The following is a 25,396-nucleotide window of genomic DNA, read 5'->3' as shown; positions in this document are numbered from 1 at the left end:
GTATTCTGCACTGAGGCTACAGCTAAGCCGGTTATATGGCCGGATAAATAGTGGAGAGAAGGTGGACAGTGAGAGCTTCAGCCAGATAAAGCAGAAGATGAGAGCTGCAGTTCGACCGCCTCAAGTCTCTTAAGGCAGAGGGCCAGTTTGATAATTGGGGGGTTCACAACCCAGACCGCGATATTGCCTGTAAGAACAGGGTCAGCAGGAAGCTTATGACCCGCCTGTTAGATGAGAACGGGACAGAGCAGTCAGAGCAGAAGAGGCTATCTGTTCAGAGGGGTACAGATTAGGGAAGGTGACATCAAGTCCTATCTGAAGAGTATGACGCTGCCCAAATTAGACCCAGTGCACGCAGAAAGCATGGCTGAGCCCATAACTGAGGAGGAGGTGAAGAGGAGCATCGACTCTTTAAAACCCAAGAAGAGTCCAGGGCTGTATGGCCTGACCAGCGAGTTCTATAAAGAGTTCAAGGACTTATTAGCTTCAGACCTGGTGCAGATTTATAACAGTTGCCTCTCTGCTGGGAGGATGCTGGAGTCTCACTATAACTCTGTGCTAGTTCTTCTGGCAAAGAAGGGAAATATAAAAGATATTAAAAACTGGCGTCCAATGTCTCTACTAAACACTGATTACAAAATCCTGGCCAAGATCTTGTATTACAGGCTGAGTGCAGTGGTGGATGACCTAATCATCTCTAACCAGACGTGTGATGTGAAAAGCCAGACTATAGAGGACTCATTGCTGCTGGTGAGGGAAGCTGTGACATATACAGTCCTGATCAAAAGTTTAAGACCACTTGAAAAATGGCAAAAATTCATATTTAGCATGGCTGGATCTTAACAAGGTTCCAAGTAGAGCTTCAACATGCAACAAGAAGAAATGGGAGTGAGACAAAACATTTTTTGAGCATTTAATTTAATGAAAACAACGAATAAACTGAAACAGGCTGTTTTTCAGCTGATCAAAAGTTTAGGACCACACCTCCAAAAAAAACTAAACCCCCCAAAAACAGAAATCCAACTTCCAAACAGTAATGAGCAGCTCCGCCTTTATTGTTTATCACTTCAAAAATTTGTTTCGGCATGCTTGATGCAAGCGTTTCCATGAGGCGAGTGGGAACATTTCTCCAAGTGGTAAATACGGCCGCACGAAGGCCATCCACTGTCTGGAACTGTTGTCCATTTTTGTAAACTTCCCTTGCCATCCATCCCCAAAGGTTCTCAATTGGATTTAGATCAGGGGAGCACGCAGAATGGGCCAAAAGAGTGATGTTATTCTCCTGGAAGAAGTCCCTTGTCCTGCGGGCATTGTGTACTGTAGCGTTGTCCTGTTGAAAAACCCAGTCGTTACCACACAGACGAGGGCCCTCAGTCATGAGGAATGCTCTCTGCAACATCTGGACATAGCCAGCGGCCGTTTGACGCCCCTGCACTTCCTGAAGCTCCATTGTTCCACTTAGGCTGGGTTCAGACCTGAGCGTTCTGAAACGAGCGCTCTGTATGCGCGATTGTACGGGCGTTTACAATCGTGCATACAGAGACAGGCGTGCGCACATTGTCGCGCGTTCCCGAATATCTATGTGCGGGAACGCGCGACAAACGCCCAAAAAAAAGCTCAAGCACTTGTTTGAGCGTCGGGCGTTTTACAGCGCGATCGTACGCGCTGTAAAACGCCCAGGTGAGAACCATTCCCATAGGGAATCATTGGTTCTTGCCTGTTGTGCGTTTTACAGCGCGTAGGAACGCGCTGTAAAACGCTCAGGTGTGAACCCAGCCTAAAGGAAAAAGCACCCCAGACCATTATGGCGCCCCCTCCACTGTGGCGCGTAGAAAACATCTCAGGTGGGATCTGCTTGTCATGCCAGTAACGTTGGAAACCATCAGGACCATCAAGGTTAAATTTTTTCTCATCAGAGAATAAAACTTTCTTCCACCTTGAATGTCCCATGTTTGGTGCTCTCTTGCAAAGTCCAAACGAGCAGTTCTGTGGCGTTCAAGGAGACGAGGTCTTTGAAGACGCTTTTTTGTTTTTGAAGCCCTTCAGTCTCAGATGCCGTCTGATGGTTATGGGGCTGCAGTCAGCACCAGTAAGGGCCTTAATTTGGGTCGAGGATCGTCCAGTGTCTTGACGGACAGCCAATTGGATCCTCCGGCTCAGTGCTGATGTTGTTCGATAACCCTCAGGATCATTTAAGAAATTCCAAATTACTGTCTTAGTGTGTCCCACCTCAGCAGCGATGGCGCGCTGTGAGAGACCCTGCTTATGCAGTTCAACAACCCGACCACGTTCAAAAAGGAAGAGTTTTTTTGCCTTTGCCATCACGAGTGACTTCCTGACAGAAAATGACAATGAATCCACATGTTTGCACAGATTTGGCCTTTTAAAAGGCTTGTGGTCCTAAACTTTTGATCAGCTGAAAAACAGCCTGTTTCAGTTTATTCGTTGTTTTCATTAAATTAAATGCTCAAAAAATGTTTTGTCTCACTCTCATTCCTTCTTGTTGCATGTTGAAGCTCTACTTGGAACCTTGTTAAGATCCAGCCATGCTAAATATGATTTTGTGCCATTTTTCAAGTGGTCTTAAACTTTTGATCAGGACTGTATCAGACAGCACAGTGTAGGAGCATATGTGGTGGGGTTAGACCAGAACAAGGCCTTTGACAGAGTCCATCATGACTACCTGTATCAGGTTTTGTTGAAGTACGGACTTCCTGCACGCTTTGGACAATGGCTGCAGGTTCTTTATAGGGAGGCAGTAAGCCAGCATCTGATTAATGGTCACAAAGGAGATCACTTCAAGATCATGTCAGGTGTGAGTCAGGGCGGTCCTATTAGCCCAGTGCTGTATGTCTTTAGCCTGGATCCTTGCTTGAGAAAATTGCAGACTAATTCAGTTTTTCGTTGCGTTGAGATGTCATCTTCATGAAAAAGTGGAAGCTATAAAGTACTGCGCCTATGCAGATGATGTGAGGCTTCTGGTGTCTTCTAGAGACTATTGTGCAGTAGTAGAAAAGTAAATAACAGATTTCTCCAAAGTCTCAAATTCAGCAGTGAATATGAAAAAGGGTGAGGCCTTTTGGCTGGGGAAAGACAGCGATGTCTTCTCTGTGCCCTTCAGGACAGTCCAGAGTCAGATTAAGATTCTGGGAGTTGTCTTTGGGGCAGTAGATGAAGGGAAGGTGAACTGGGAGGAGAAGCTGGTGGTGTGTGAGCAGAAGGCGAAGAGCTGGAAGCACTGGAAGCTGGTGTATCAGGAGAAGATCTGCCTAATGAGAAGGTTCCCGCTTCTGCTCTTCCTGTATATCTCTGTGGCGTTTCCAGTGCCAGAGAGTTTGAGCTCCAGACTGACCAATGCCTTCTTCCACTTCTAGTGGGGTAGCAGGGTGAGTGTAGTCAGGAGAAAAATTGCCTATCTCCCCCATAGGGAGGGTGGACTCTCCATGCCTTGGCCAGAGCTCTTCTTTAACTTGATGTTTTTTATGAGAAATTTCTCATCTTTGACATTGAAACCTTGGTGCTCTAGCTTTAAGAGCCAGATCCAGCAGTTTGTGTCTATGTGGTCGGTAGGTGGCTCTATTAAGAGGATCTTAGGGCGCATTAAGAACAACGTGTCTTGGTATGGAGTTCATATTATCAGTAAGATCATTAGATGGAGGATCCTTTACGATGAGGTCAAAATACTCTGCAGGAAGTTGATCTATGACAATCTACTGAAATCTCAGTTTAGTGTCCAGATTCAGTTGAGGAACGCCCGGACTCTTGCTGCCAGGTAGGCTGCAAAAATCTTACAAGATCCTAGAGTGCCTCCTCACATGAGAGACGTTGCGTGGCTAGCATTTCATAGCAAGATGTATGTCCGAGCCAATCTAAAATGCCGTAATGTATCAGACAGGTCCTGTCCTAGGGAAGAGTGTGATCAGATAGTAGAGACAATGGAGCATCTCCTGTCAGAGTGTCCCTTTAGTATCCAGGTATGGAAGGTCATGTCCCTTGTCCTGCAGTTACCCCATCTTATAGGACAACCATACCATCAGCTAATCAGCTAATATATGGAGACTTCACGTCGCAGCTCAGGACATATAACAAAAGTACTTTATATGTGATAAATGTGGTGATCATGTACCATCTGTGGTGTGCGCGGTGCTGCCGGTGATTAATAAAGAGGTCCTCTCCTGTAATACTGTCAAGTATAACATCATAGAAAGTCTGAAGTCAGTATACAAGAAAGACCTGCAAAATAATCCAAATAATGTATACTGGAGGAGGATCCGTGTACCGTGTACCGTGTACTGTCTGATTGTTCTGATGTCATTAAGTGATGTGTTTTATTTTGTTTTTCTTGTGATTTATTATAAATATATTGTAATATTTTGTTCTAGTTTTTAAATAAAAGATTATAGTAGTTATATTCTAATATAGGAGCAGTATTATAGTGGTTATGTACTTATGTTCTATTAGTTATATTCTTGCACATAGGAGCCGTATTATAGTAGTTATATTCTTGTACATAGGAGCAGTATATAGTAGTTATATCTTGTACATAGGAGCTAGCATTATAGTAGTTATAGTCTTGTACATAGGATGGCAGTATTATAGTAGTTATATTCTTGTACATAGGAGCAGTACATAGGAGCAGTATTATAGTAGTTATATTCTTGTACATAGCAGGCAGTATTATAGTGGTTATATTCTTGTACATAGGAGGCAGTATTATAGTAGTTATATTCTTGTAAATAGGGGGCAGTATTATAGTAGTTATATTCTTGTACATAGAAGCAGTATTATAGTAGTTATATTCTTGTACATAGAAGCAGTATTATAGTAGTTATATTCTTGTACATAGGAGCAGTATTATAGTAGTTATATTCTTGTACATAGGGGGCAGTATTATAGCAGTTATATTCCTGTACATAGGAGGCAGTATTATAGTAGTTATATTCCTGTACATAGGAGCAGTATTATAGTAGTTATATTCTTGTACATAGCAGGCAGTATTATAGTGGTTATATTCTTGTACATAGGAGGCAGTATTATAGTAGTTATATTCTTGTACATAGAAGCAGCATTATAGTAGTTATATTCTTGTACATAGAAGCAGTATTATAGTAATTATATTCCTGTACATAGGAGGGTGCAGTATTATAGCAGTTCTATTCTTGTACATAGGGGGCAGTATTATAGCAGTTATATTCTTGTACATAGGAGGCAGTATTATAGCAGTTATATTCTTGTACATAGGGGCAGTATTATAGTAGTTATATTCTTGTACATAGGGGCAGTATTATAGTACTTATATTCTTGTACATAGGGGGCAGTATTATAGTAGTTATATTCTTGTACATAGGGGGCAGTATTATAGCAGTTAAATTCTTGGAACAGTAAAGCAAAATATTTTATATTACATCATTTAGGCAGGACAGATATAGACAGACATAAAATAAAGTAGACCGAAAAATTACTGTAGTAATATTAAAGTTACTAGGATCCAATTCAATTAGAATACGCAGTATTCTACAAATCAACACACAGTGCGGTAATAACAGCTGCCAGTTCACAAATACATCTCTCTATACCAGGCATGCTCAACCTGTGGCCCTCCAGCTGTTGCAAAACTACAACTCCCATCATTCCCAGACAGCCTACAGCTATCAGCCTACAGTAGGGCATGGTGGGAGTTGTAGTTTTACAACAGCTGGAGGGCCGCAGGTTGAGCATCCCTGCTCTATACAATACAGCACATGCAGGAAACCAGATTTTCTACAGCTCTTTAATATAGGTACGCGGCTTATACAATACCAGAACCACACATACAATCCACATCTCAGGCCTGGGGAAGACAACCAGCAATAATGGTATTCAGTGTTCATTTGCATAAAGCGTTCCATTAGTTGATTGCACCATAAAAAATCTAATCAATTATTTCTTCTCTTATTTCAACAAGTGAGCTTGTACAATTTGTATACCGTATTTATGACTATAGTGATTAATATTTCATTCTTATTTGAGAGAACCTGTCACCTTTCTGATCCTTGTTTTAGCCCCCATCGCATAACAATTTTTTTTATTTTTATTCTGCATTGTGCATCTGTCATTCCTCCTGGTAATGTATGAAAGAATTTCAAATAAATAATACATTGAAAAAAGTAGGAGTTACCATATAGGACGGCGTAGAACATCAAAAGGTCACAAGTTTTTGCACACAAATAGTGTCTGCCACATTTTATTTTATTTTTTAATCTCCAGAATTCTAGCACAGAGGGAATAATAAAATTTCCTCAAAATATCTGTTATCCCGATATTTCCAAAAAATAAAGTGGAGCTGACATAAGAATGCATACAGAAATGGCACCGTCCTGATGGATCTGTACCACATACCTGTAGGTACTCCACATGGTTTTATATGGTGATAAATATATAATCCAGGGGGTCTGACCGCTGGGACGCCCAATGACCACGAGAACAGAAGTCAGACCGCCATGTAAATGGCATGGTAGCGCTCTTGGATGACCACTGCTCCACTAACACAGGTGGTAAATTGGTGGGGTCTGATCCGCTGCAATCAGTTATCATTAACCATATTAAATAATACTAAGATTTTTTTGACTTGCCAATAGGCAGGAGGAGCTAAGAAGTCACAATCATCACAGAGAAGACTTTCCTATTCATATTCAGCACAGAGTAAAAACAATGCAGGGGACTGGATGATCATTGACAAGGCACCTTAAAAGGACAGTTTCATTAGAAATGTGTATTTTCTTGAACTCAATATTCACATAAAAAATAAAAAGAAAAGAAGAATTTTTGGCTGTTTTTTATTTTTTATTTTATTTCGGCAGTACTATGCGCTGAAAATGAAATACTAAATATTGTCCTTCTGTAGCAGTCAACACAAATGCTAAAACCTCCAGTGTAGATAAGTAATCCACTATCAGTTTACTGCTGCTGTGAGGCAAGATATTATCTGCTAGGTAATCCTCATGATAACAGCAGGGGTAGAAGTGGGATAACACTACTACGGTTCTATTTTTCTCTGGCCAGGCCTAGATAAAGATGCTTAGTGTTATGTGTGATGCTCAACCTGCAGCCCTCCAGCTGTTGTAAAACTACAAATCCCACCATACCCTTCTGTAGGCTGATAGCTGTAGGCTGTCCGGGAATGATGGGAGTTGTAGTTTTGCAACAGCTGGAAGGCCGTAGGTTGAGCATGCCTGCTCTATCTGAATCACTACTGGGGGCTTTCTCTGGTCACAGTGATGGTCTGACAGAGAGTTAAAGGGACTCTGTCATCACATACCTTTAACTAACGCCACCTGCCTTGGTAGATCTGGGCTTGTCATCAGATTCAAATGCTATTTTTCGATAGCTACCCGTAATTCAGAGAAATACTTTATGTTGTGCAAATTAGTCCCTTGGTGTAACAAGGGTGTTGCCCTTGCACCTCGTTGCATCCAGAGGCTCTGCTCATTTTCTCTGCCTGCCTCGACCCCCTCTGTTGACCGCGTCCCCACCACCTTGACCAACAGGGCCAGGAAGTGTAGATGTTCTCATGCCTGGCCCAGAAGTCTCACGGCATCACGTTAGGCACACAAGCAGCACTTGGCTGGAGATCAATGGTGAGGTGCACCTATAGGTTCCATCTGCCTGTGCACCAAACACAATGCCGTGAGACTTCATGGTCAGACGTGAGAATGTCTAGACTGCCTGGCCTTGTCAGTCAAAGCAGTGGGGGCATGGCCTCCGGAAAAAATGAGCAGATCCTGTGGGTGCAACAAGGTGCAACAGCAACACCCTTGTTGCAAAAAGGAGCAAATTTGTAGAATATAAAATCAGTTACGCCTCTGAGCTGCGGGCGCGTATTGCGAAGCCAAAAATAGCGCTAGAACGTGGTGACAAGCACAGATCTACCAGGACAGATTGCCTTAGTTACAAGTATATAATGGCAGCTTGCCTTTAAGAGAGACTCCAAGCCAAAGGAGTAAGTTAAAGAACTCGGATAGGAAGTAGTACTCATGGAGTAGCCTCTAAGAATCCTTTCCACAGAATCCATAGGTTGAAAAGCTGTAAAAAGCTCTCCCCATCAGAACGGGGCTCTTTTTACTTCAATGCTGTACACAAGACGATACAACGGTCCTGCCCTCTGCGGTCATACAAGGTTTGGTTAGCAGGGAAAGATTAGTGCAGATGGTTGTTACGGAAAGAAGGCTGAAATCACCAAACGTCACTCGTCCGGCACCTTTTTTTACATCATGCTCCTCTCAGCTGACATCTGCGTCCATTTACAAGATGACACCAGAGGGGGAAATATCTGAATCACCCCTCATCTATCTGCTAAGAGGGCAACAGCAAATCACTGCAATCTGATGGAAGCCATGTCAGTGACCCAAAGGCGGCAAGCTCACCACACTGCTCAGTGCATGCTGTGAACACGGGTACTTACCTCCTCCACTCGCTCCATATCAGACTCCTGCATTGATTAAAGAGAGTTCATGAACTAATGACAAACACAGAAACCATAATCATCTCTGCGAGGCTGCCCAGGACTTTTCCATTGTTGTCCTATACTCAGGAAAGGCCATCAATATCTGGTCCGATTGAACCAAACAGTAGCAGCCCTGCAGTAACCGGATTCATCCACTACACAATAGATGGAGCTATATAGTTCAGAGGGGGTGAATGATGTCGGACCCCTGATGATCAGATACCGATGGCCTATTCTGAGGATAGATTATAAATATAAAAGGTACTGGCCAACACCTTTAAAAGCTATGGACATCTTTGATGGAAAAAAAAAATTATCTTTACACGTTAGAGGTTAATTGGAGTTGCACTAAGTTTCGGTCTTTAATCATCATTCCTTTATTCATTTTCAGACCCCCTGATAATCAGTTTACCACCTCATGAGAATGAATCCTCCCCAGTAATACATGCTGGATGTGATCTGTGTGTCCCAGATGCTGCTGCCATCACTAGCTCATCAGAACTTTCATCGTTTCACACGTGTACTGCCTTCTTCTAAAACAATCCCTGCGTAATCTCAACATAAGGGCTCAAGCACACAGCCGCAAGACATGGATCCCGGCTGAGTGCGCGCTGCCGTTTATTTTTATAACTTCTGTACAAATGTCCTATCCTTGTTCGCAAAACGGACAAAAATAGGACATGTTCTATTTTTTTTATTTTTTGAGGGGCCGCGGAACGGACGTGTGGATGTGCTGTACGAATCTTTTGCGAATGTGATCCGCATAAAATGCAGATTGAATGCGGACAGAAACTACGGTCATGTGCATGAGGCCTAACTATACAGAGACTGGCGCTGATGCTGTTTGAGCTTTTGTGATCTCTCCCCCATCCGCCCGGACTGCTCTCCTCCATCTGTTATACAGATTCCTATGTTGTCTACAGCCGCCATCCCTACCTGCGGATGAAAGCAGGAGATCTCAGCACTGAGCCGGCAGCGGCCACGAGCAGATTTATATCACAGGCAGCAGAACACGTTGCACAGACCCTACTGCAGCAATGTAGGTTAATGGACACTATTTAGAAAGCTGCTTAATTTTGCATTTAGGATGCAAATCAACAAAGAAAGAAAAGGAGTCCACAGGCTCTGAAGTGGTTTTCCAACCAGCGGTAAATGTCTAAGGCTTTGTGCATGTGAAGTCTGATCCCTAAGTTTTGTGTACAAACTGGGTAAAGCTCTAGAAATCATTATATATATATATATATATATATATATATATATATATATATATATATATCTCCTAAACATATCCAGGGCTCAGTTCAACCAACTGCACTGGCGCAGACTGTGCTTTCCTATCCAGAGGGCCACCACAAATAATGGATAGCCCAACCTCAGACCCCTGGTAACCACTGGATCAGCAGCTTAGCCCCAATGGCTTCCACAAGGCTGGAGCAGTGAAGATGCGAGCCCTTTCTTCTACTGACAGCCCGGGAATCTGAGGGGTCGGACCCAAGCCGAGCACATACTGATGACCCATCATAAGGAAATCCCTTGTAACTTGAAGTAACAGCTTATAGTGGGGCGGGGGGGTCCCAAAAGTCTTATCAGCAGGGGATTTACAATAAGGAAAAGCGTTGCCCCGGCCGAACAATCACTCACTTTACGGCCGGGATGCCCAACCTGCGGCCCTCCAGCGGTTGTAAAACTACAGCTCCCACCATGCCCTGCTGTAGGCTGTCCGGGCATGATGGGAATTGTAGTTTTCTGGGGGGAAAGGCCTCATGCCGATCTTGAGAATGGCCCAGCTGCACTACTACTGCACATAGGAGAGGAGATTATATAACTCCCCGCCGCGGCCCCAGAATAATCGAGACATGTTATATATGCAGTATATTAAAACTTGTATCCGTCCCCAGAAGATGTTATTAGTCTACAGATCCCTTTAAAGGCTAGTTTTTGAAGGTTCCCTGCAAGACCTATGAAGAGATCTACACTTACTTGGTCTCTGCGTCTCCTGAACATCCGGCGGTGGCCCAGTGAAAACTTCCTGGACTGACCGGTCACATGACCTAGCAGCCACTGAGACTAGTCAATGGCTGCAGCGGCACACGTCACACAGTCTGTTCAGGATGTGTACTCGCGGGACCAGAAGAGTCCAGGAGTCACAACGCCATAACGGAGTGGCAGAGAGCACTTTATAATATCAGAACCCTTTACTACAGGAGCTGTCTCTTTAAGGATGGGGGGGGAGCAGTTTGTCAGTGCTCTCATTTCACCATCCGGCCCTCTGCCCTTGGGGCCGTTAAATCTTCTCAGATAACCCGAGGCTGTAAAATGAAGCCTTTAATTAGTTTTCCTTTTAATGTGGGGGTGAGCTGGCCTTATAAAATGCTGCTATTCCATGAAAACAAAGGCTGAGGTTATTGATGCTGTAAATCAGCCGTGGAGATGGCGACGTATTTATAGCTGCCGCCGCCCGCACCCGTCTGTCGTTCAAAGTGTCCAAAAAGTCAACGCTTCTCAGCCAGAGACGCACTGAGCGTAAAGGCGACGTGGGAAGGGAATGTGATAGGAGATCACATAAAGCCACGGCCGAGACATGGAGATTAGAAAGTCATTACAAACACAAGTCATATGTGCTATTCCTGAGCTTCACATGCTACAGAGCAGGGATGGCCCAGCTGTGGCAAAACTACAACTCCCAGCATGCCCAGACTGACTACAGCTAACAGCCTACGGCAGGGCATGGTGGGAGTTGTAGTTTTACAACAGCTGGACAGCCGCAGGTTGGCCATGCCTGCTATAGAATTAACCACAGCTAATAGCAGACAGGTCCACTGATGGCCTTGCTCTTACTGCGAAACCCCTTCCGAGGCAGATTCTGGAACACGGTAGCGGATGTCCCCATTTTATGGCTACATGCCTGAGAATAAGTCAGGTTCTCAAAGACCATATTTCTTGTAAGACAGTTGCCAAAGTTTTCCTCATCTTACTATCAACCTTCTTCACTGGGGATGCGGCAGACTCCCTCTTGATATGGTTAGAGGCTTAGGTTTAAAGGGATCTGCAGGAAAGGGGATAATTATCTGATCATTGGGGGTCCGACCACTGGAACCTCGACCATTCCCAATAATGGGGTATCTGGTTCCCCTATTATTGTGAATAGAGCTGAGGACATGGGCTGCTAGATGGCCGCTAGCACATCCGCAATACCCAGTCCCCATAGCTCTGTGTGCTTTTAGTGTGTTAAAAACGAGATTTTTGTGAAACTCACCTGTAAAATCTCTTTCTCGCGTGGTTCATTGGGGGACACAGGACCGTGGGTATAGCTTGCTGCTGCCACTAGGAGGCGACACTAGGCTGAAAAGTGATAACTCCTCCCCTGCAGGCTATACCCCCTCCAGCCTGGAGAGAGCATATCAGTTTGTGCCCAAGCCATAGGAGTAGGAGAAAATAACCATACAGTAAACAACCAACAACTGACCACCGCCAGTCCGATCAAACCAGAACTGGGGCCATACTGGCTCCACAACCGCCAACAACCACAGCAAACAGAAATTACTGGGTGGGAGCTGTGTCCCCCAATGAACCACGCGAGAAAGAGATTTTACAGGTGAGTTTCACAAAAATCTTGTTTTCTCGCTGGTATCATTGGGGGACACAGGACCGTGGGACGTCCTAAAGCAGTCCACGGGGAGGGAAAAAAATCACATGCCACTGGAGAAAAAACGCCCCAAGGACGCGCAACTCACTGCCGCCTGCAAGAATTTGCTGCCTGGAACAGTATCCGCCGGTGCCTAGGAAAGCACCCGGTAAGACTTGATGAATGTGTGTCCGGAAGACCAAGCTACTGCCTTCCACACTGGAAGCTACCGCATGAAGGAGATTGACCCGAGAAACGCCGACCGCTGGTCGGGTGGGCCAAGACTCAGCCGGACGTTGCCTACCCGAGGGCAGACTGCCCGAGCAACTGTTAAATGGAACTATCTGGAAAACACCCTTTGGAGGCCGTCAGCCTTGACAAGGACCCCAGGATAAGAATTGGTAGAAGTCCGTAGGGCTGTAAGCGCTAGACAAGGACAAGCAAGCTCATAGGCCAAATCACATGGCTGATGGAGAGCTCGGTCCGTGTACTACGAGGGAGAAAGAAGAGAAACCCATGTCTGTGAGGTGTGGAACGGCGACCACCTTCCGCGAAAAAAGAGAATCCTGGACGGAACACTGCCCCATGTTCATACTTAAAGAAAAAAAATACGTACAAGAAAGGCGTATCAACGCCAGAGAAAAAATAAAATGAAAAATAATAATGCCACCCAACAGCCGGCTCCTGGCCGCAGCTGTGGAAGTAGAACTAAAAGGCCAAGTCCGTAGGATTCACCTCTGGTCCAGAGAACGCCCCCTAGGGAGCGGAATATCGGTAGACCAACGCCCTTATAGCCATAGAGGCAGGTGGTGAGATTTCTAGTGAGAGAAGCTGCCTGAGAATCCCTAAGAAACAAAACGCCTGAGCCAGGCGTGCCCCACTGCAGGCCAATCAATACCACACGGGAAAGGTAAAGTAAATCCAATGTGAGCACCGCTAGTGATGGGAAGCCCCGTCAGTGACTATACTTCAACAAAGCGGCAACGCTGCCTGGAAGGGCAGATGAGTGGAACAAAGATGAGAGAAATACTCTTGCCGGGTGGAGCTCGACTACGCTCCGCCCGTCTTGGGAAGGCTCTCAGTCCACCCCCGGAATGAGCAGTGAAAGAACAACCACCATTGGCTTGAGGTGACGTAGATATCACTGACATCTGAAGAGAGGTAGCACCAATGGCGTGACGTCATGACTACTAGAATCCAGGTCCCGCTCAGAACGGCACTTCAGTGTTGACGAGTGCCGTAGGGACTGATCTACCCAGTAGAACGCACTCAAAAGGTAGGTGCTGATCAACCATCGCCACACCCGAGCCGACGACAGAAGGACAACAGTTAATAATAAGAATGAAGAAAGACCGGCACTCACTGTAGTCCTCAACAAAAGATGATGTCTCCATTGGTCACATACAATACTCTGACGCGTTACGGCTCACATCAAGAGCCTTCTCAAACATATGGAATGGATTAAATGTGGCAGGAGGACAACAGTTGTCAGAGCCACGGACCCTTACTGGTAGTAAACCAGAAAGAGGCCAGAGCTAAAGCCCATTCCCATGTGAGACTGGAGCTCAACAGTGTCTAGTGGTGATGCGATACTCCGCCTGAAGGGGAGGCCCTACAAGGGAAGCCCCAAGAGTAATGCTCACGCCATACTCCAGCCGAGGAGTAGGCCACACCGTAGAGGTCACTGATTCTCGTGTTAGAGGAATCCGTTGCCTGACGAAAGAACTATGCAGTAGGACCCTTAGCATGTAATGGCGACTTAAACACCCCTCGTGCAGTAGGGGTCACCGCATGCTCCGCCAGCGTGGACATGAGGAGAAGGCCTGAGGACATCCAGTAGAAGCTCTGGTATCAAGCTGGCCCAGGTAGTAGAGCTAACCTTAAACCCTCCACCTGACAAGGGCGCTGAACAGGAGCCACTGCCGAATTAGTACCAGGGTAGAACCCCTACCTGAGGGGGGCTGTCCCGCTACAGCGATAAGGAGCATCTAGCCCTAGCGTGAAGACTACTCTGCGAAGGAGAAGCCGTTATAGTAGCCACTGCCGATTGCCAACATAACGCACTCACGTAGACAAGGATGAGTGGTGGACGAAGCATCCGGAGTCGGTGGAATATTCTGCTTGCTGGCTCTTGACCACAGTACTCTGTGCAGTGTGACTGACCTGAACGGTGGAGGCTCATGGGGGTGGGGAGTCTAGGACACATAAGGCTGGGTGACACCCCTGAGAGCACAAAGGCCGACCTTTTTGCGTCTCCAATAACGTGCATGAAGAAAAGAGGAATACAATATGGGTGTATCCATAGTCTCCATTGGCAGATATGCCACTAGATGAGAAATATCCGGCACCAGCGGTACCGACGTTGCCACGGACCACCTGTGAAGGAAACCAAGGCCTCTAGAGTCGTGGCGTAACTGAAATACAGCATGCAAAGATGCATAGTGATTCCCCCGTTACCAGATCGTTTGTAGAGGGTAATTCTATAGGAAGTATGTGATGGCAAATGGGAGATGGAATAGTAACCAACAGAAGCGCAATCCCCCGGTTAGGGCAGGGGGTAGCGTGATAGTCAGAACCGCAACCTACGGAAGTGTAATTACCTACTGAAAGGAGGGGGAAAAATCTACGGCAAGCACTGCGCCCAGTGGCAGTGCAAACGCTTTACCTATGATCGGGAGTAACATATCCAGTAAGTACTGTAACCCGAGGTAGTGTAAATACATCCCCCATCGAAGGGGGTAACGCACCTAGCAGGAACTTGCATATGACGAGTTCTGTACTCTGTGGGAAGTGCCATCATCCCACCCTAGAAAGGGTGTAATGCGTACGTAAACACTGCGACAGCAGTGAGAATGCCATCATGCCACCTATACAAAAGGTTAATGTATGTTGACTATACTGAGCCCAGTGGAACTTCAATTCCGCCACTCACAGAACGAGGGCACCTATGGCTGGCATTGAGGCCAACGCTAGTGAGGTCAGTCCTCCTCAGGAAGGGGGTAATACCCAAATTAAGCACTGTATCTAATAGAAGTGTAAATAGTGCCTAAGGAAAGGGAGAATGCATCCACCAGAACCGGTTAGCACGGACGTAATCTAGGGAAAATAATCCGGATTCCTGTCAGAGTCCGAATAACTGTCCTGCTTCGGCCCGCTCGTGCGCAGTTCCACCCCTCAGCCTCTAGCCCATGGCTGTTGCAGGCTGTGGCGGTGTTGATATAAGAATCAAACTACCCCGGAGGTGGAATGGAACTAAAGGTCTGCTCACCGATTGCGCAGACGGTGCTCTATTAACCAAACGACCCAGGAGGGTGGATTGGGAACTTCCAGCGGTCCTCCGCTGAGTTGCGCCGGAGGAGAAACTCAAACAGACGCCCCCGTAGGGTGGATGGGAAGTGTCAGTTGTCCTCAACTGGATTTGCAAAGTTGTAGTATTATTAACCAACCGGCCTCAGAGGGCGGATTGGGATCCTCCAAATGTACCCCACTGGGCTTTGCAGTTGGAGCATTATCAACCAAACGGCCCGGAGAGCGGATTGGGGACTCTTCGGATGTACTCCACTGGATTTACGCAGTTGGAGCATTAACAACCCAACAGCCCAGAGGGCGGAATGGGAGTCCCTCAGATGTAGTCCACTGGATTTGCGCAGTTGGAACATAATCAACCAACCGGCCTCAGAGGGCGGATTGGGATCCTCCAGATGTACCCCACTGGATTTACGCAGTTGGAGCAGTATCAACCAAACGGCCCAGAGGGCGGAATGGGAATCCGTCAGATGTACTCCACTGGAATTGCACAGTTGGAGCCATATCAACCAAACGGCCTCAGAGGGCGAATTGGGAAACCGTCAGATATACTCCACTGAATTTTCGCAAGTGGATCATTATCAACCAAACGGCCCGAAGGGCGATTGGGGACCTTTCATATGTACTCCACTGGCCTTGTCCGAGTGAAGCACTATCAACCAAGCTGCCCGTAAGGTCAGATGAACTCCACTGGATTTGCACAGTTGGAGCATTAGCAACGGCCCCGGAGGGTGGGTTAGGAACTGAAAAATTCTCCACTCTCCGGGATAGGGAACAGGCCCTGGGCATAGAGCTCGGTCCGTGAGAAGGGCAGGACCTGTATGGGCGCACTTTTTTATTTAAAAAGAAGAAAGTATAAAAAAAAAAAATGTTTTATATATTTTTTTCTTTTATTTAAAAAGAACAAATTATATATATATATATATATATATGTGAGGACCTAACCTTAAATGGACAAGGAGGAAGAAAGGCTGTATCCTGCCATATTAAGGCACATCGTGCCTGCAGACAGAGACCTAGGGTAGGGGTAATCTGGTTACCGGATTCAAGTGGCAGGGTAGGAAGGGTTAATGACCAAAGCCAGAGCGGAGCCAGCTGGCTCCCGGGGAAAATTCGCGCCAGAATATGGACCCGCCCTCCGTACCTGAGGTGATGTTGCGGCCTAGAAGGCCGCAAAGCCGGGAACTAAAATTTCACATGGGACCCACCGCCAGCCGAACACAGCGGTACCTGGCGGTGCAATGAATGAGGCCATGGAACCTACCCGCGGGCCGGAAAAAACAAAACAGCGCGGCCGGGAAGAATCGGAAGGCCCGAATGAAGCCGGGGCCTAGATTTTTCTGTGCTCCGCCGTCGGGAAACGGAGGTACCCCGATCGGCACTAGCAGGCGTCCAAGATCATACCTGCTAGAGGCGCGGTGCCTGGCCGACCGGGGAGCCCACCCGGACGGTCTGAGGAAGGGGCATTGAGAGTGCAGCGGCTAGTTTCTAAATGTCCCCTGCCCGATATGTTAGATCGGAGGGGGGTGGGAGGAAAATAATGCCGCCGCCGCCGGTTCGGGATTAACCCCTTCATTCCCCGATTACTGAGGGAATATGCGGCAACTGTTGGAGGACTCGCAGCCTCCCTAAGAGGGGGCCATGGTGTGAGGGGGACAGAGAGGGACAGTATACTCACCTGCCTTCATCTGTGTTCTTCACCCATAGTCTTGTACCAGCAGGGACACCCCACGACCGCTGGCACCAGGCATCAGGGGTCCGGGCAGAGAAGGGCTGGAGAGCAGGTGTCCCTCTTGCTGGCGGGAAGCAGGGGAGCGAGGCTGCCGTGGTCCACTTTGTCTTCTTGGGGGAGGCAAGGCGGTGGAACAAGCAACACCGGCAAGCCTCCCAGGGAGACAGGGACGCAAGCGTGCCTGTGCCCCATCCATGAATCTGTAAAAAATAACAAAATTAAGAAAATCAAAAAAGGCCACCCTGCTAAGCAGGGAGGTCTGCCTCCTACGACACTAAGCTAAAAACTGATATGCTCTCTCCAGGCTGGAGGGGGTATAGCCTGCAGGGGAGGAGTTATCACTTTTCAGCCTAGTGTCGCCTCCTAGTGGCAGCAGCAAGCTATACCCACGGTCCTGTGTCCCCCAATGATACCAGCGAGAAAAAACGATTTGACGCATATGCAAATTAACCTGAGATGAGTCCTGTCCCTAACTCCTCTCACATACAGGACTCATCTCAGGTTAATTTGCATATGTATCAAATAGTTTTGTTTACACAATAAAAGCACACAGAGCTATGGGGACTGGGTATTGCGGAAGTGCTAGCGGCCATCTAGCAACCCATGTCCTCAGCTATATACACAAAATCCCGGTGACAGGTTCCCTTTAAGGTTGTGCCTACATGGTCCAAATCCCGTGGGAGACAGTTACGCCCTTACGGTGAGACCCCCCTTTTTACATTTGTGGTGTCACAGTTAAAGACCAGAAAAAAACACCGGGGTGTACATGGCAACATTTGCGGCATGCCCCTAGAACAGAGGGGCGAAACAAGTTAAGGGGCTGCCCTACTGTGAAACGGGCAACACTGCTTTTCACGGTTTAGTGCCCGTCCACTGCTTCACAGACGCACTCACGTGTTCTTAGTATCATGGCACCACATGTCGTGGCACAAGATTACAGTGAATGTGCAGAAAAAGATTTCTAGATATGCATCTATATGTCCAGGGGGATAACCTCTTAAAGGAAACCTGTCACCAGGATTTTGCGCATAGAGCTGGGGACATGGGCTGCTAGATGGCCGCTAGCACATCCGCAATACCCAGTCCCCATAGCTCTCTGCTCTTTTATTGTGTTAAAAAACTGTTTTGATTGATATGCAAATGAACCTGATATGTGTCCTGTATCCGGAGATGAGTCAAGCGGAAAGGAGCCCAGCACCGCCCCGCGTCCTCCGAATCTCCTCCTTGCTGGCTGACGTCACAGAGCTGGAGCGCCGAAATCTCGCGATGCGCGAGCTAGCGCATGCGCAGTGTCGGCATCATGTTCATTCCCTGTACTGGCATCAGCACAGGGAACGAACTACGCATGCGCTAGCTCGCGCATCGCGAGATTTCGGCGCTCCAGCTCTGTGACGTCAGGCAGCAAGGAGGAGATTCGGAGGACGCGGGGCGGTGCTGGGCTCCTTTCCGCTTGACTCATCTCCGGCTACAGGACTCATATCAGGTCATTTGCATATCAATCAAAACTGTTTTTTAACACAATAAAAGCACACAGAGCTATGGGACCTGGGTACTGCGGATGTGCTAGCGGCCATCTAGCAGCCCATGTCCCCAGCTCTATGGCCAAAATCATGGTGACAGGTTTCCTTTAAGAACCAAGCAGATTTAGCGGGACGACATTTTAGTTTTTCGTTCCACGCCTTCAAAGAGCCATAGATTATTTATTTTTCCATCATTTTTTTTGTAATAGTTTATACAATGTACTAATAAACTGAAAAAAAATATTTGTAGTGGAAATAATTTATTTTTTTATTCTGCAGTAAAAATGGTTTGTTAACGTTATTATGTGGTACGATCATGGAGATACTAAGCCGATATAGTTTTGTTCTTTTACTATTTCTGTGCCATATTCTGACAGCCATAACTTATCATATTCTGCCATAGGGGCTGAGATAGGGCTCATTTTTGGGGTCATTGGAGAATTTTGTTAATTTATTTTTTGTATGACCTACACCACACGACATGGTGCAGACCAGTATACTTTGGACATGACAATACCAGTCATGATTAGCTTTTTTATTGTTTTTAATATATATATATATACAGACGTGGACAAAATTGTTGGTACCCTTTGGTCAATGAAAGAAAAAGTCACAATGGTCACAGAAATAACTTTAATCTGACAAAAGTAATAATAAATTAAAATTCTATAAATGTTAACCAATGAAAGTCAGACTTTGTTTTTCAACCATGCTTCAACAGAATTATGTAAAAAAATAAACTCATGAAACAGGCATGGACAAAAATGATGGTACCCCTAGAAAACACAGAACATAATGTGACCAAAGGGACATGTTAATTCAAGGTGTGTCCACTAATTAGCATCACAGGTGTCTACAACCTTGTAATCAGCCATTGGGCCTATATATATGGCTCCAGGTAATCACTGTGTTGTTTGGTGATATGGTGTGTACCACACTCGACATGGACCAGAGGAAGCAAAGGAAAGAGCTGTCTCAAGAGATCAGAAAGAAAATTATAGACAAGCATGTTAAAGGTAAAGGCTATAAGACCATCTCCAAGCAACTAGATGTTCCTGTGAGTACAGTTGCACATATTATTCATAAGTTTAAGATCCATGGGACTGTAGCCAACCTCCCTGGACGTGGCCGCAGGAGGAAAATTGATGACAAATCTAAGAGACGGATAATCCGAATGGTAACAAAAGAGCCTAGAAAGACTTCTAAAGAGATTCAAGGTGAACTTCATGCTCAAGGAACATCAGTGTCAGATCGCACCATCCGTCGTTGTTTGAGCCAAAGTGGACTACATGGGAGACGACCAAGGAGGACACCATTGTTGAAAACGAATCATAAAAAAGCAAGACTGGAATATGCCAAACTACATGTTGACAAGCCACAAAGCTTCTGGGAGAATGTCCTGTGGACAGATGAGACAAAAATCGAAGTTTTTGCCAAGGCACATCAGCTGTATGTTCACAGACGAAAAAATGAAGCATATCAAGAAAAGAACACTGTCCCTACTGTGAAACATGGAGGAGGCTCTGTTATGTTCTGGGGCTGCTTTGCTGCGTCTGGCACAGGGTGTCTTGAATCTGTGCAGGGTACAATGAAATCTCAAGACTATCAAGGAATTCTAGAGAGAAATGTACTAGCCAGTGTCAGAAAGCTTGGTCTCAGTCGCAGGTCATGGGTCTTGCAACAGGACAATGACCCAAAACACACCGCTAAAAACACCCAAGAATGGCTAAGAGGAAAAAATTGGACTATTCTAAAGTGGCCTTCTATGAGCCCTGACCTCAATCCTATTGAGCATCTTTGGAAGGAGCTGAAACATGCAGTCTGGAAAAGGCACCCTTCAAACCGGACACAACTGGAGCAGTTTGCTCATGAGGAGTGGGCCAAAATACCTGCTGAGAGGTGCAGATGTCTCATTGACAGTTACAGGAAGCGTTTGATTGCAGTGATTGCCTCAAAAGGTTGCGCAACAAAATATTAAGTTAGGGGTACCATCATTTTTGTCCATGCCTGTTTCATGAGTTTATTTTTTTACATAATTCTGTTGAAGCATGGTTGAAAAACAATGTCTGACTTTCATTGGTTAACATTTATAGAATTTTAATTTATTATTACTTTTGTCAGATTAAAGTTATTTCTGTGACCATTGTGACTTTTTCTTTCATTGACCAAAGGGTACCAACAATTTTGTCCACGTCTGTATATATATATATATATACACACACACACACACACACACACTACCAAATACCGCAGCAGCACAGTCAGACCGTGTGTACTGGGTGCAATTCCTCACAGAGGTCGGCTTCTCCTCCACGATATGTACTTTCCAAAGAACGAGGCAGCACTTCCAGATTTCGGTGGCAGGGTGAAGACCCCAAAACTTTATTCCCCAGCAACGTTTCGGCCTACTCAATGAGGCCTTTGTCGACAAAGGCCTCATTGAGTAGGCCGAAACGTTGCTGGGGAATAAAGTTTTGGGGTCTTCACCCTGCCACCGAAATCTGGAAGTGCTGCCTCGTTCTTTGGAAAGTATAATATATATCTACACTCACCTAAAGAATTATTAGGAACACCATACGAATACGGTGTTGGACCCCCTTTTGCCTTCAGAACTGCCTTAATTCTACGTGGCATTGATTCAACAAGGTGCTGATAGCATTCTTTTGAAATGTTGGCCCATATTGATAGGATAGCATCTTGCAGTTGATGGCGATTTGAGGGATGCACATCCAGGGCACGAAGCTCCCGTTCCACCACATCCCAAAGATGCTCTATTGGGTTGAGATCTGGTGACTGTGGGGGCCATTTTAGTACAGTGAACTCATTGTCATGTTCAAGAAACCAATTTGAAATGATTCGAGCTTTGTGACATGGTGCATTATCCTGCTGGAAGTAGCCATCAGAGGATGGGTACATGGTGGTCATGAAGGGATGGACATGGTCAGAAACAATGCTCAGGTAGCCCGTGGCATTTAAACAATGGCAAATTGGCACTAAGGGGCCTAAAGTGTGCCCAGAAAACATCCCCCACACCATTACACCACCACCACCAGCCTGCACAGTGGTAACAAGGCATGATGGATACATGTTCTCATTCTGTTTACTCCAAATTCGGACTCTACCATTTGAATGTCTCAACAGAAATCGAGACTCATCAGACCAGGCAACATTTTTCCAGTCTTCAACAGTCCAATTTTGGTGAGCTTGTGCAAATTGTAGCCTCTTTTTCCTATTTGTAGTGAAGATGAGTGGTACCCGGTGGGGTCTTCTGCCGTTGTAGCCCATCCGCCTCAAGGTTGTGCGTGTTGTGGCTTCACAAATGCTTTGCTGCAGACCTCGGTTGTAACGAGTGGTTATTTCAGTCAACGTTGCTCTTCTATCAGCTTGAATCAGTCGGCACATTCTCCCCTGACCTCTAGCATCAACAAGGCATTTTCGCCCACAGGACTGCCGCATACTGGATGTTTTTCCCTTTTCACACCATTCTTTGTAAACCCTAGAAATGGTTGTGCGTGAAAATCCCAGTAACTAAGCAGATTGCGAAATACTCAGACCGGCCCGTCTGGCACCAACAACCACGCCACGCTCAAAATTGCTTAAATCGCCTTTCTTTCCCATTCTGACATTCAGTTTGGAGTTCAGGAGATTGTTTTGACCAGGACCACAACCCTACAAGCATTGAAGCAACTGCCATGTGATTGGTTGACTAGATAATCGCATTAATGAGAAATAGAATAGGTGTTCCTAATAATTCTTTAGGTGAGTGTAAATATATATATATATATATATATATATATATATATATGTGTATGTATATATGGTAAAAGGGAGATTTTAAATTTTTTGAGATATGTCATCTTTTTTATTTATTTTTAAATGTGATTTAACTACTTTTTTAATCCCCTTAAAAGGGGTTTTGTAAGAACAGGAGGGGTTTTGGCAACCCCTGCCCTCCCCCCATTCAGCCGGACCTGCAAAGGGAAGATAACTTACCTACTTCTCAGCACCAGCTCCCTGCTCCTACTCCTGCAGGCCTGTGATGCTCTGTAAGCAGTGTCAACATCCGGATTTACATCGCCATAGCCAATCACAGGCCACAGCGATGTCAGGCTCCCCTTGCAACCATGTGACCATTTGTCATGGACGCCTGACACTGCCGCAGCCTGTTGATTGGCTGCAGCGATGCCAAACCGATTGTTGACATCATTGAAGCCCAGGAGATGCATTTCAGGCCGGTAAAAGAAGAAGCCGACACCGGGAAGCAGGTAAGTCTTCTTCCCTTTGCAGGTGTGGCAGACCCCTCCATTCTTGCACAACCTCTTTAAAAGACATGCCTGTACTATTCACTACAACGCAGCAGTGCTGTACTACAGAGAATAGCGATTCTACCGGCATTCTATTACATAGCATGGTAACATGGCAGGCATGGAGCCCTCAGCAGAACCCCGCGATTGAATGACCGGGCTGCTGATCAGAGGACAGAAGGAGCCCCTCAGTCTGTTAACCTCTAATATGACACAATTGACTGTGGCATCTGAGGAGTTAAATAGCAAGGATCTGCATTATCGCTGATCATTTCGGAGTTTATAGCATGAAGGTCTCAGAGCGAATGGCACACAGCCAACAGAAAAGAACAAGAATGAATGATTATGGAGAACAGGGATTTACCTTGGCCAATCTGCTCATCTGATCTTCAGACAAAGAGCTGCTTGTTCTGCCAGGGGTTTTGGTCGGCTCCGATCCATCAGCTTCACTGTTTGGCCACACTTTTAGGTCATGCATTCCTTGCCTAAACATGCTGTGACCAAGGTAAATTAGGAAAGATAAAAAGAATCATTAGTTTAGGTTGTGTACACGTCTTGTAAAGAGAACCTGCAGAGAGAAGTCTAATGAAGATTAGGATACTTTATACTGAAGCTTAAAGAGGACCTCCCACCGCTCCTGACATGTCTGTGTTAATAGCTTCATGCATTCCCTATGTAATAACAATTCTGGAGCCTCTATTCTTGTGTCTCTATGTTGTGCCGTTCCTTTATTATTTCTACTAGAAGTTATGAATGAATTGCTAGCAGTCTGCAGTAAGGGCACAGAGGGGAGGTAACCAGTTGGGGGCGTGTAGCTGCACAGACGTACTCTATCCAATCAGTGCTGCCATTTTAAGACCGTGCAGGTACACGCCCCCAAACTTGTTACCTCCCCTCTGTACCCTTACTGCAGACTGCTAGCAATTCATTCATAGCTTCTAGTAGAAATAATAAAGGAATGACACAACATAGAGACATAAGAATAGATGCTCCAGAATTGTTATTACATGGGGCATGTATGAAGCTATTAAAACAGGCATGTCAGGAGAGGTGAGAAGAATCAAGAAAATTCATTGCTAAAGATTAAATCACCAATTCCCTTAATCACTGCAGTTCACCCCAATATCGCCCTCCCCCAAGTCACGCATAAAGTGGAGCTGTTTACAGGTTTCTCTGGGAGCTATGTACCTGTGAGTAGGGGCGCGCTCACATGAATGTTATGTAGAGAAATCTAACAAACAATCCGACCACCAGATTTGGTGTTTGATCCATACACAAAAGAGCATCATTCAATTAGTTAATCTGCACGTGCGCAGTTTCCCTGCAGAATCCACTGTTGTGTCATTTAGTGACGCGGATTTAAAATTTGCAGTGGAGAATCCCACAGTTACAATAACGGAGTCCTCAATGCTGAGAAATATGGAGATGGTGGAGGTGTCTGATTGGCTGCAATGTTAGGCTACTTTCACACTAGCGTTCGGCTGTCCGCTTGTGAGTTCCGTTTGAAGGGGCTCACGAGCGGACCCGAACGCTTCCGTCCAGCCCTAATGCATTCTGAGTGGACGCGGATCCGCTCAGAATGCATCAGTCTGGCGGCGTTCAGCCTCCGCTCCGCTCAGCAGGCGGACACCTGAACGCTGCTTGCAGTGTTCGGGTGTCCGCCTGGCCGTGCGGAGGCGTGCGGATCCGTCCAGACTTACAATGTAAGTCAATGGGGACGGATCCGTTTGAAGATGACACAATATGGCTCAATCTTCAAACGGATCCGTCCCCCATTGACTTTCAATGTAAAAGTCTGGACGGATCCGTTCAGGCTAATTTCACACTTAGACATTTTTTGACAATATAATGCAGACGGATCCGTTCTGAACGAAGCCACCGTCTGCATTATATGAGCGGATCCGTTCAGAACGGATCCGCTCTGAACGCTAGTGTGAAAGTAGCCTTATTGTGCAGCAGGACAACAACCTCAAACATACAGCCAATGTCAGGGGTTTTCTGAGATTCCACTACTGATGACTATCCTCAGAATAGATCAACAGCATCTGATCTGACACCCAGGACCCCCGCCGATCCTCCTGTGAGTGCCGCAGCCTTCTTCAAGCTTTCCCTAGGCCTGTGACGACATGTTTATCGATCATGTGGCCTAGGAGTAGCTCAGCCCTATTAAAGTGAATGGGGCTGAGCGCGATACCTAGCACAACAACGTACGGCGCTGTGCTTGGTGAGCACAGAGAAAGCTGTGGCACTCACAGGACTGCTGAAGCCTTCTCAAACAGCTAATCAGAGGGGGTCTCGGGTATCAGACCCCCACCGATCAGATACTGATGACCTATCCTCAGTAGTAAAATCCCAGAAAACCCCTTAAAAGAGGAGCTGTCACCTCTCCTGACATGTCTGTTTTAGTAGCCACTTGAATTCCCCATG

General features: G+C 46.1%; 1 protein-coding gene across 2 annotated transcripts in view; it reads right to left on the bottom strand.

The window, feature by feature from the left end:
* PIK3C3 (phosphatidylinositol 3-kinase catalytic subunit type 3) overlaps nt 1-25,396 on the bottom strand; it is a 177,106-nt gene that overhangs the window by 139,779 nt on the left and 11,931 nt on the right. The window contains exons 4-5 of one of the 2 annotated variants that reach the window (XM_044276294.1): nt 23,334-23,463; nt 8,441-8,467 (exon numbers count right to left, since the gene is read on the bottom strand). In XM_044276294.1, the coding sequence (XP_044132229.1) occupies nt 8,441-8,467; nt 23,334-23,463 (157 nt within the window). The remainder of the gene's footprint in view (nt 1-8,440; nt 8,468-23,333; nt 23,464-25,396) is intronic. The other variant, XM_044276295.1, reaches the window with a different exon arrangement.

The sequence above is a fragment of the Bufo gargarizans genome, chromosome 1, assembly GCF_014858855.1.
Source record: "Bufo gargarizans isolate SCDJY-AF-19 chromosome 1, ASM1485885v1, whole genome shotgun sequence".
Taxonomy (NCBI): domain Eukaryota; kingdom Metazoa; phylum Chordata; class Amphibia; order Anura; family Bufonidae; genus Bufo; species Bufo gargarizans.
The sequence above is the reverse complement of the archived record's forward strand: the minus strand, read 5'-3'. Positions and strand labels throughout refer to the sequence as shown.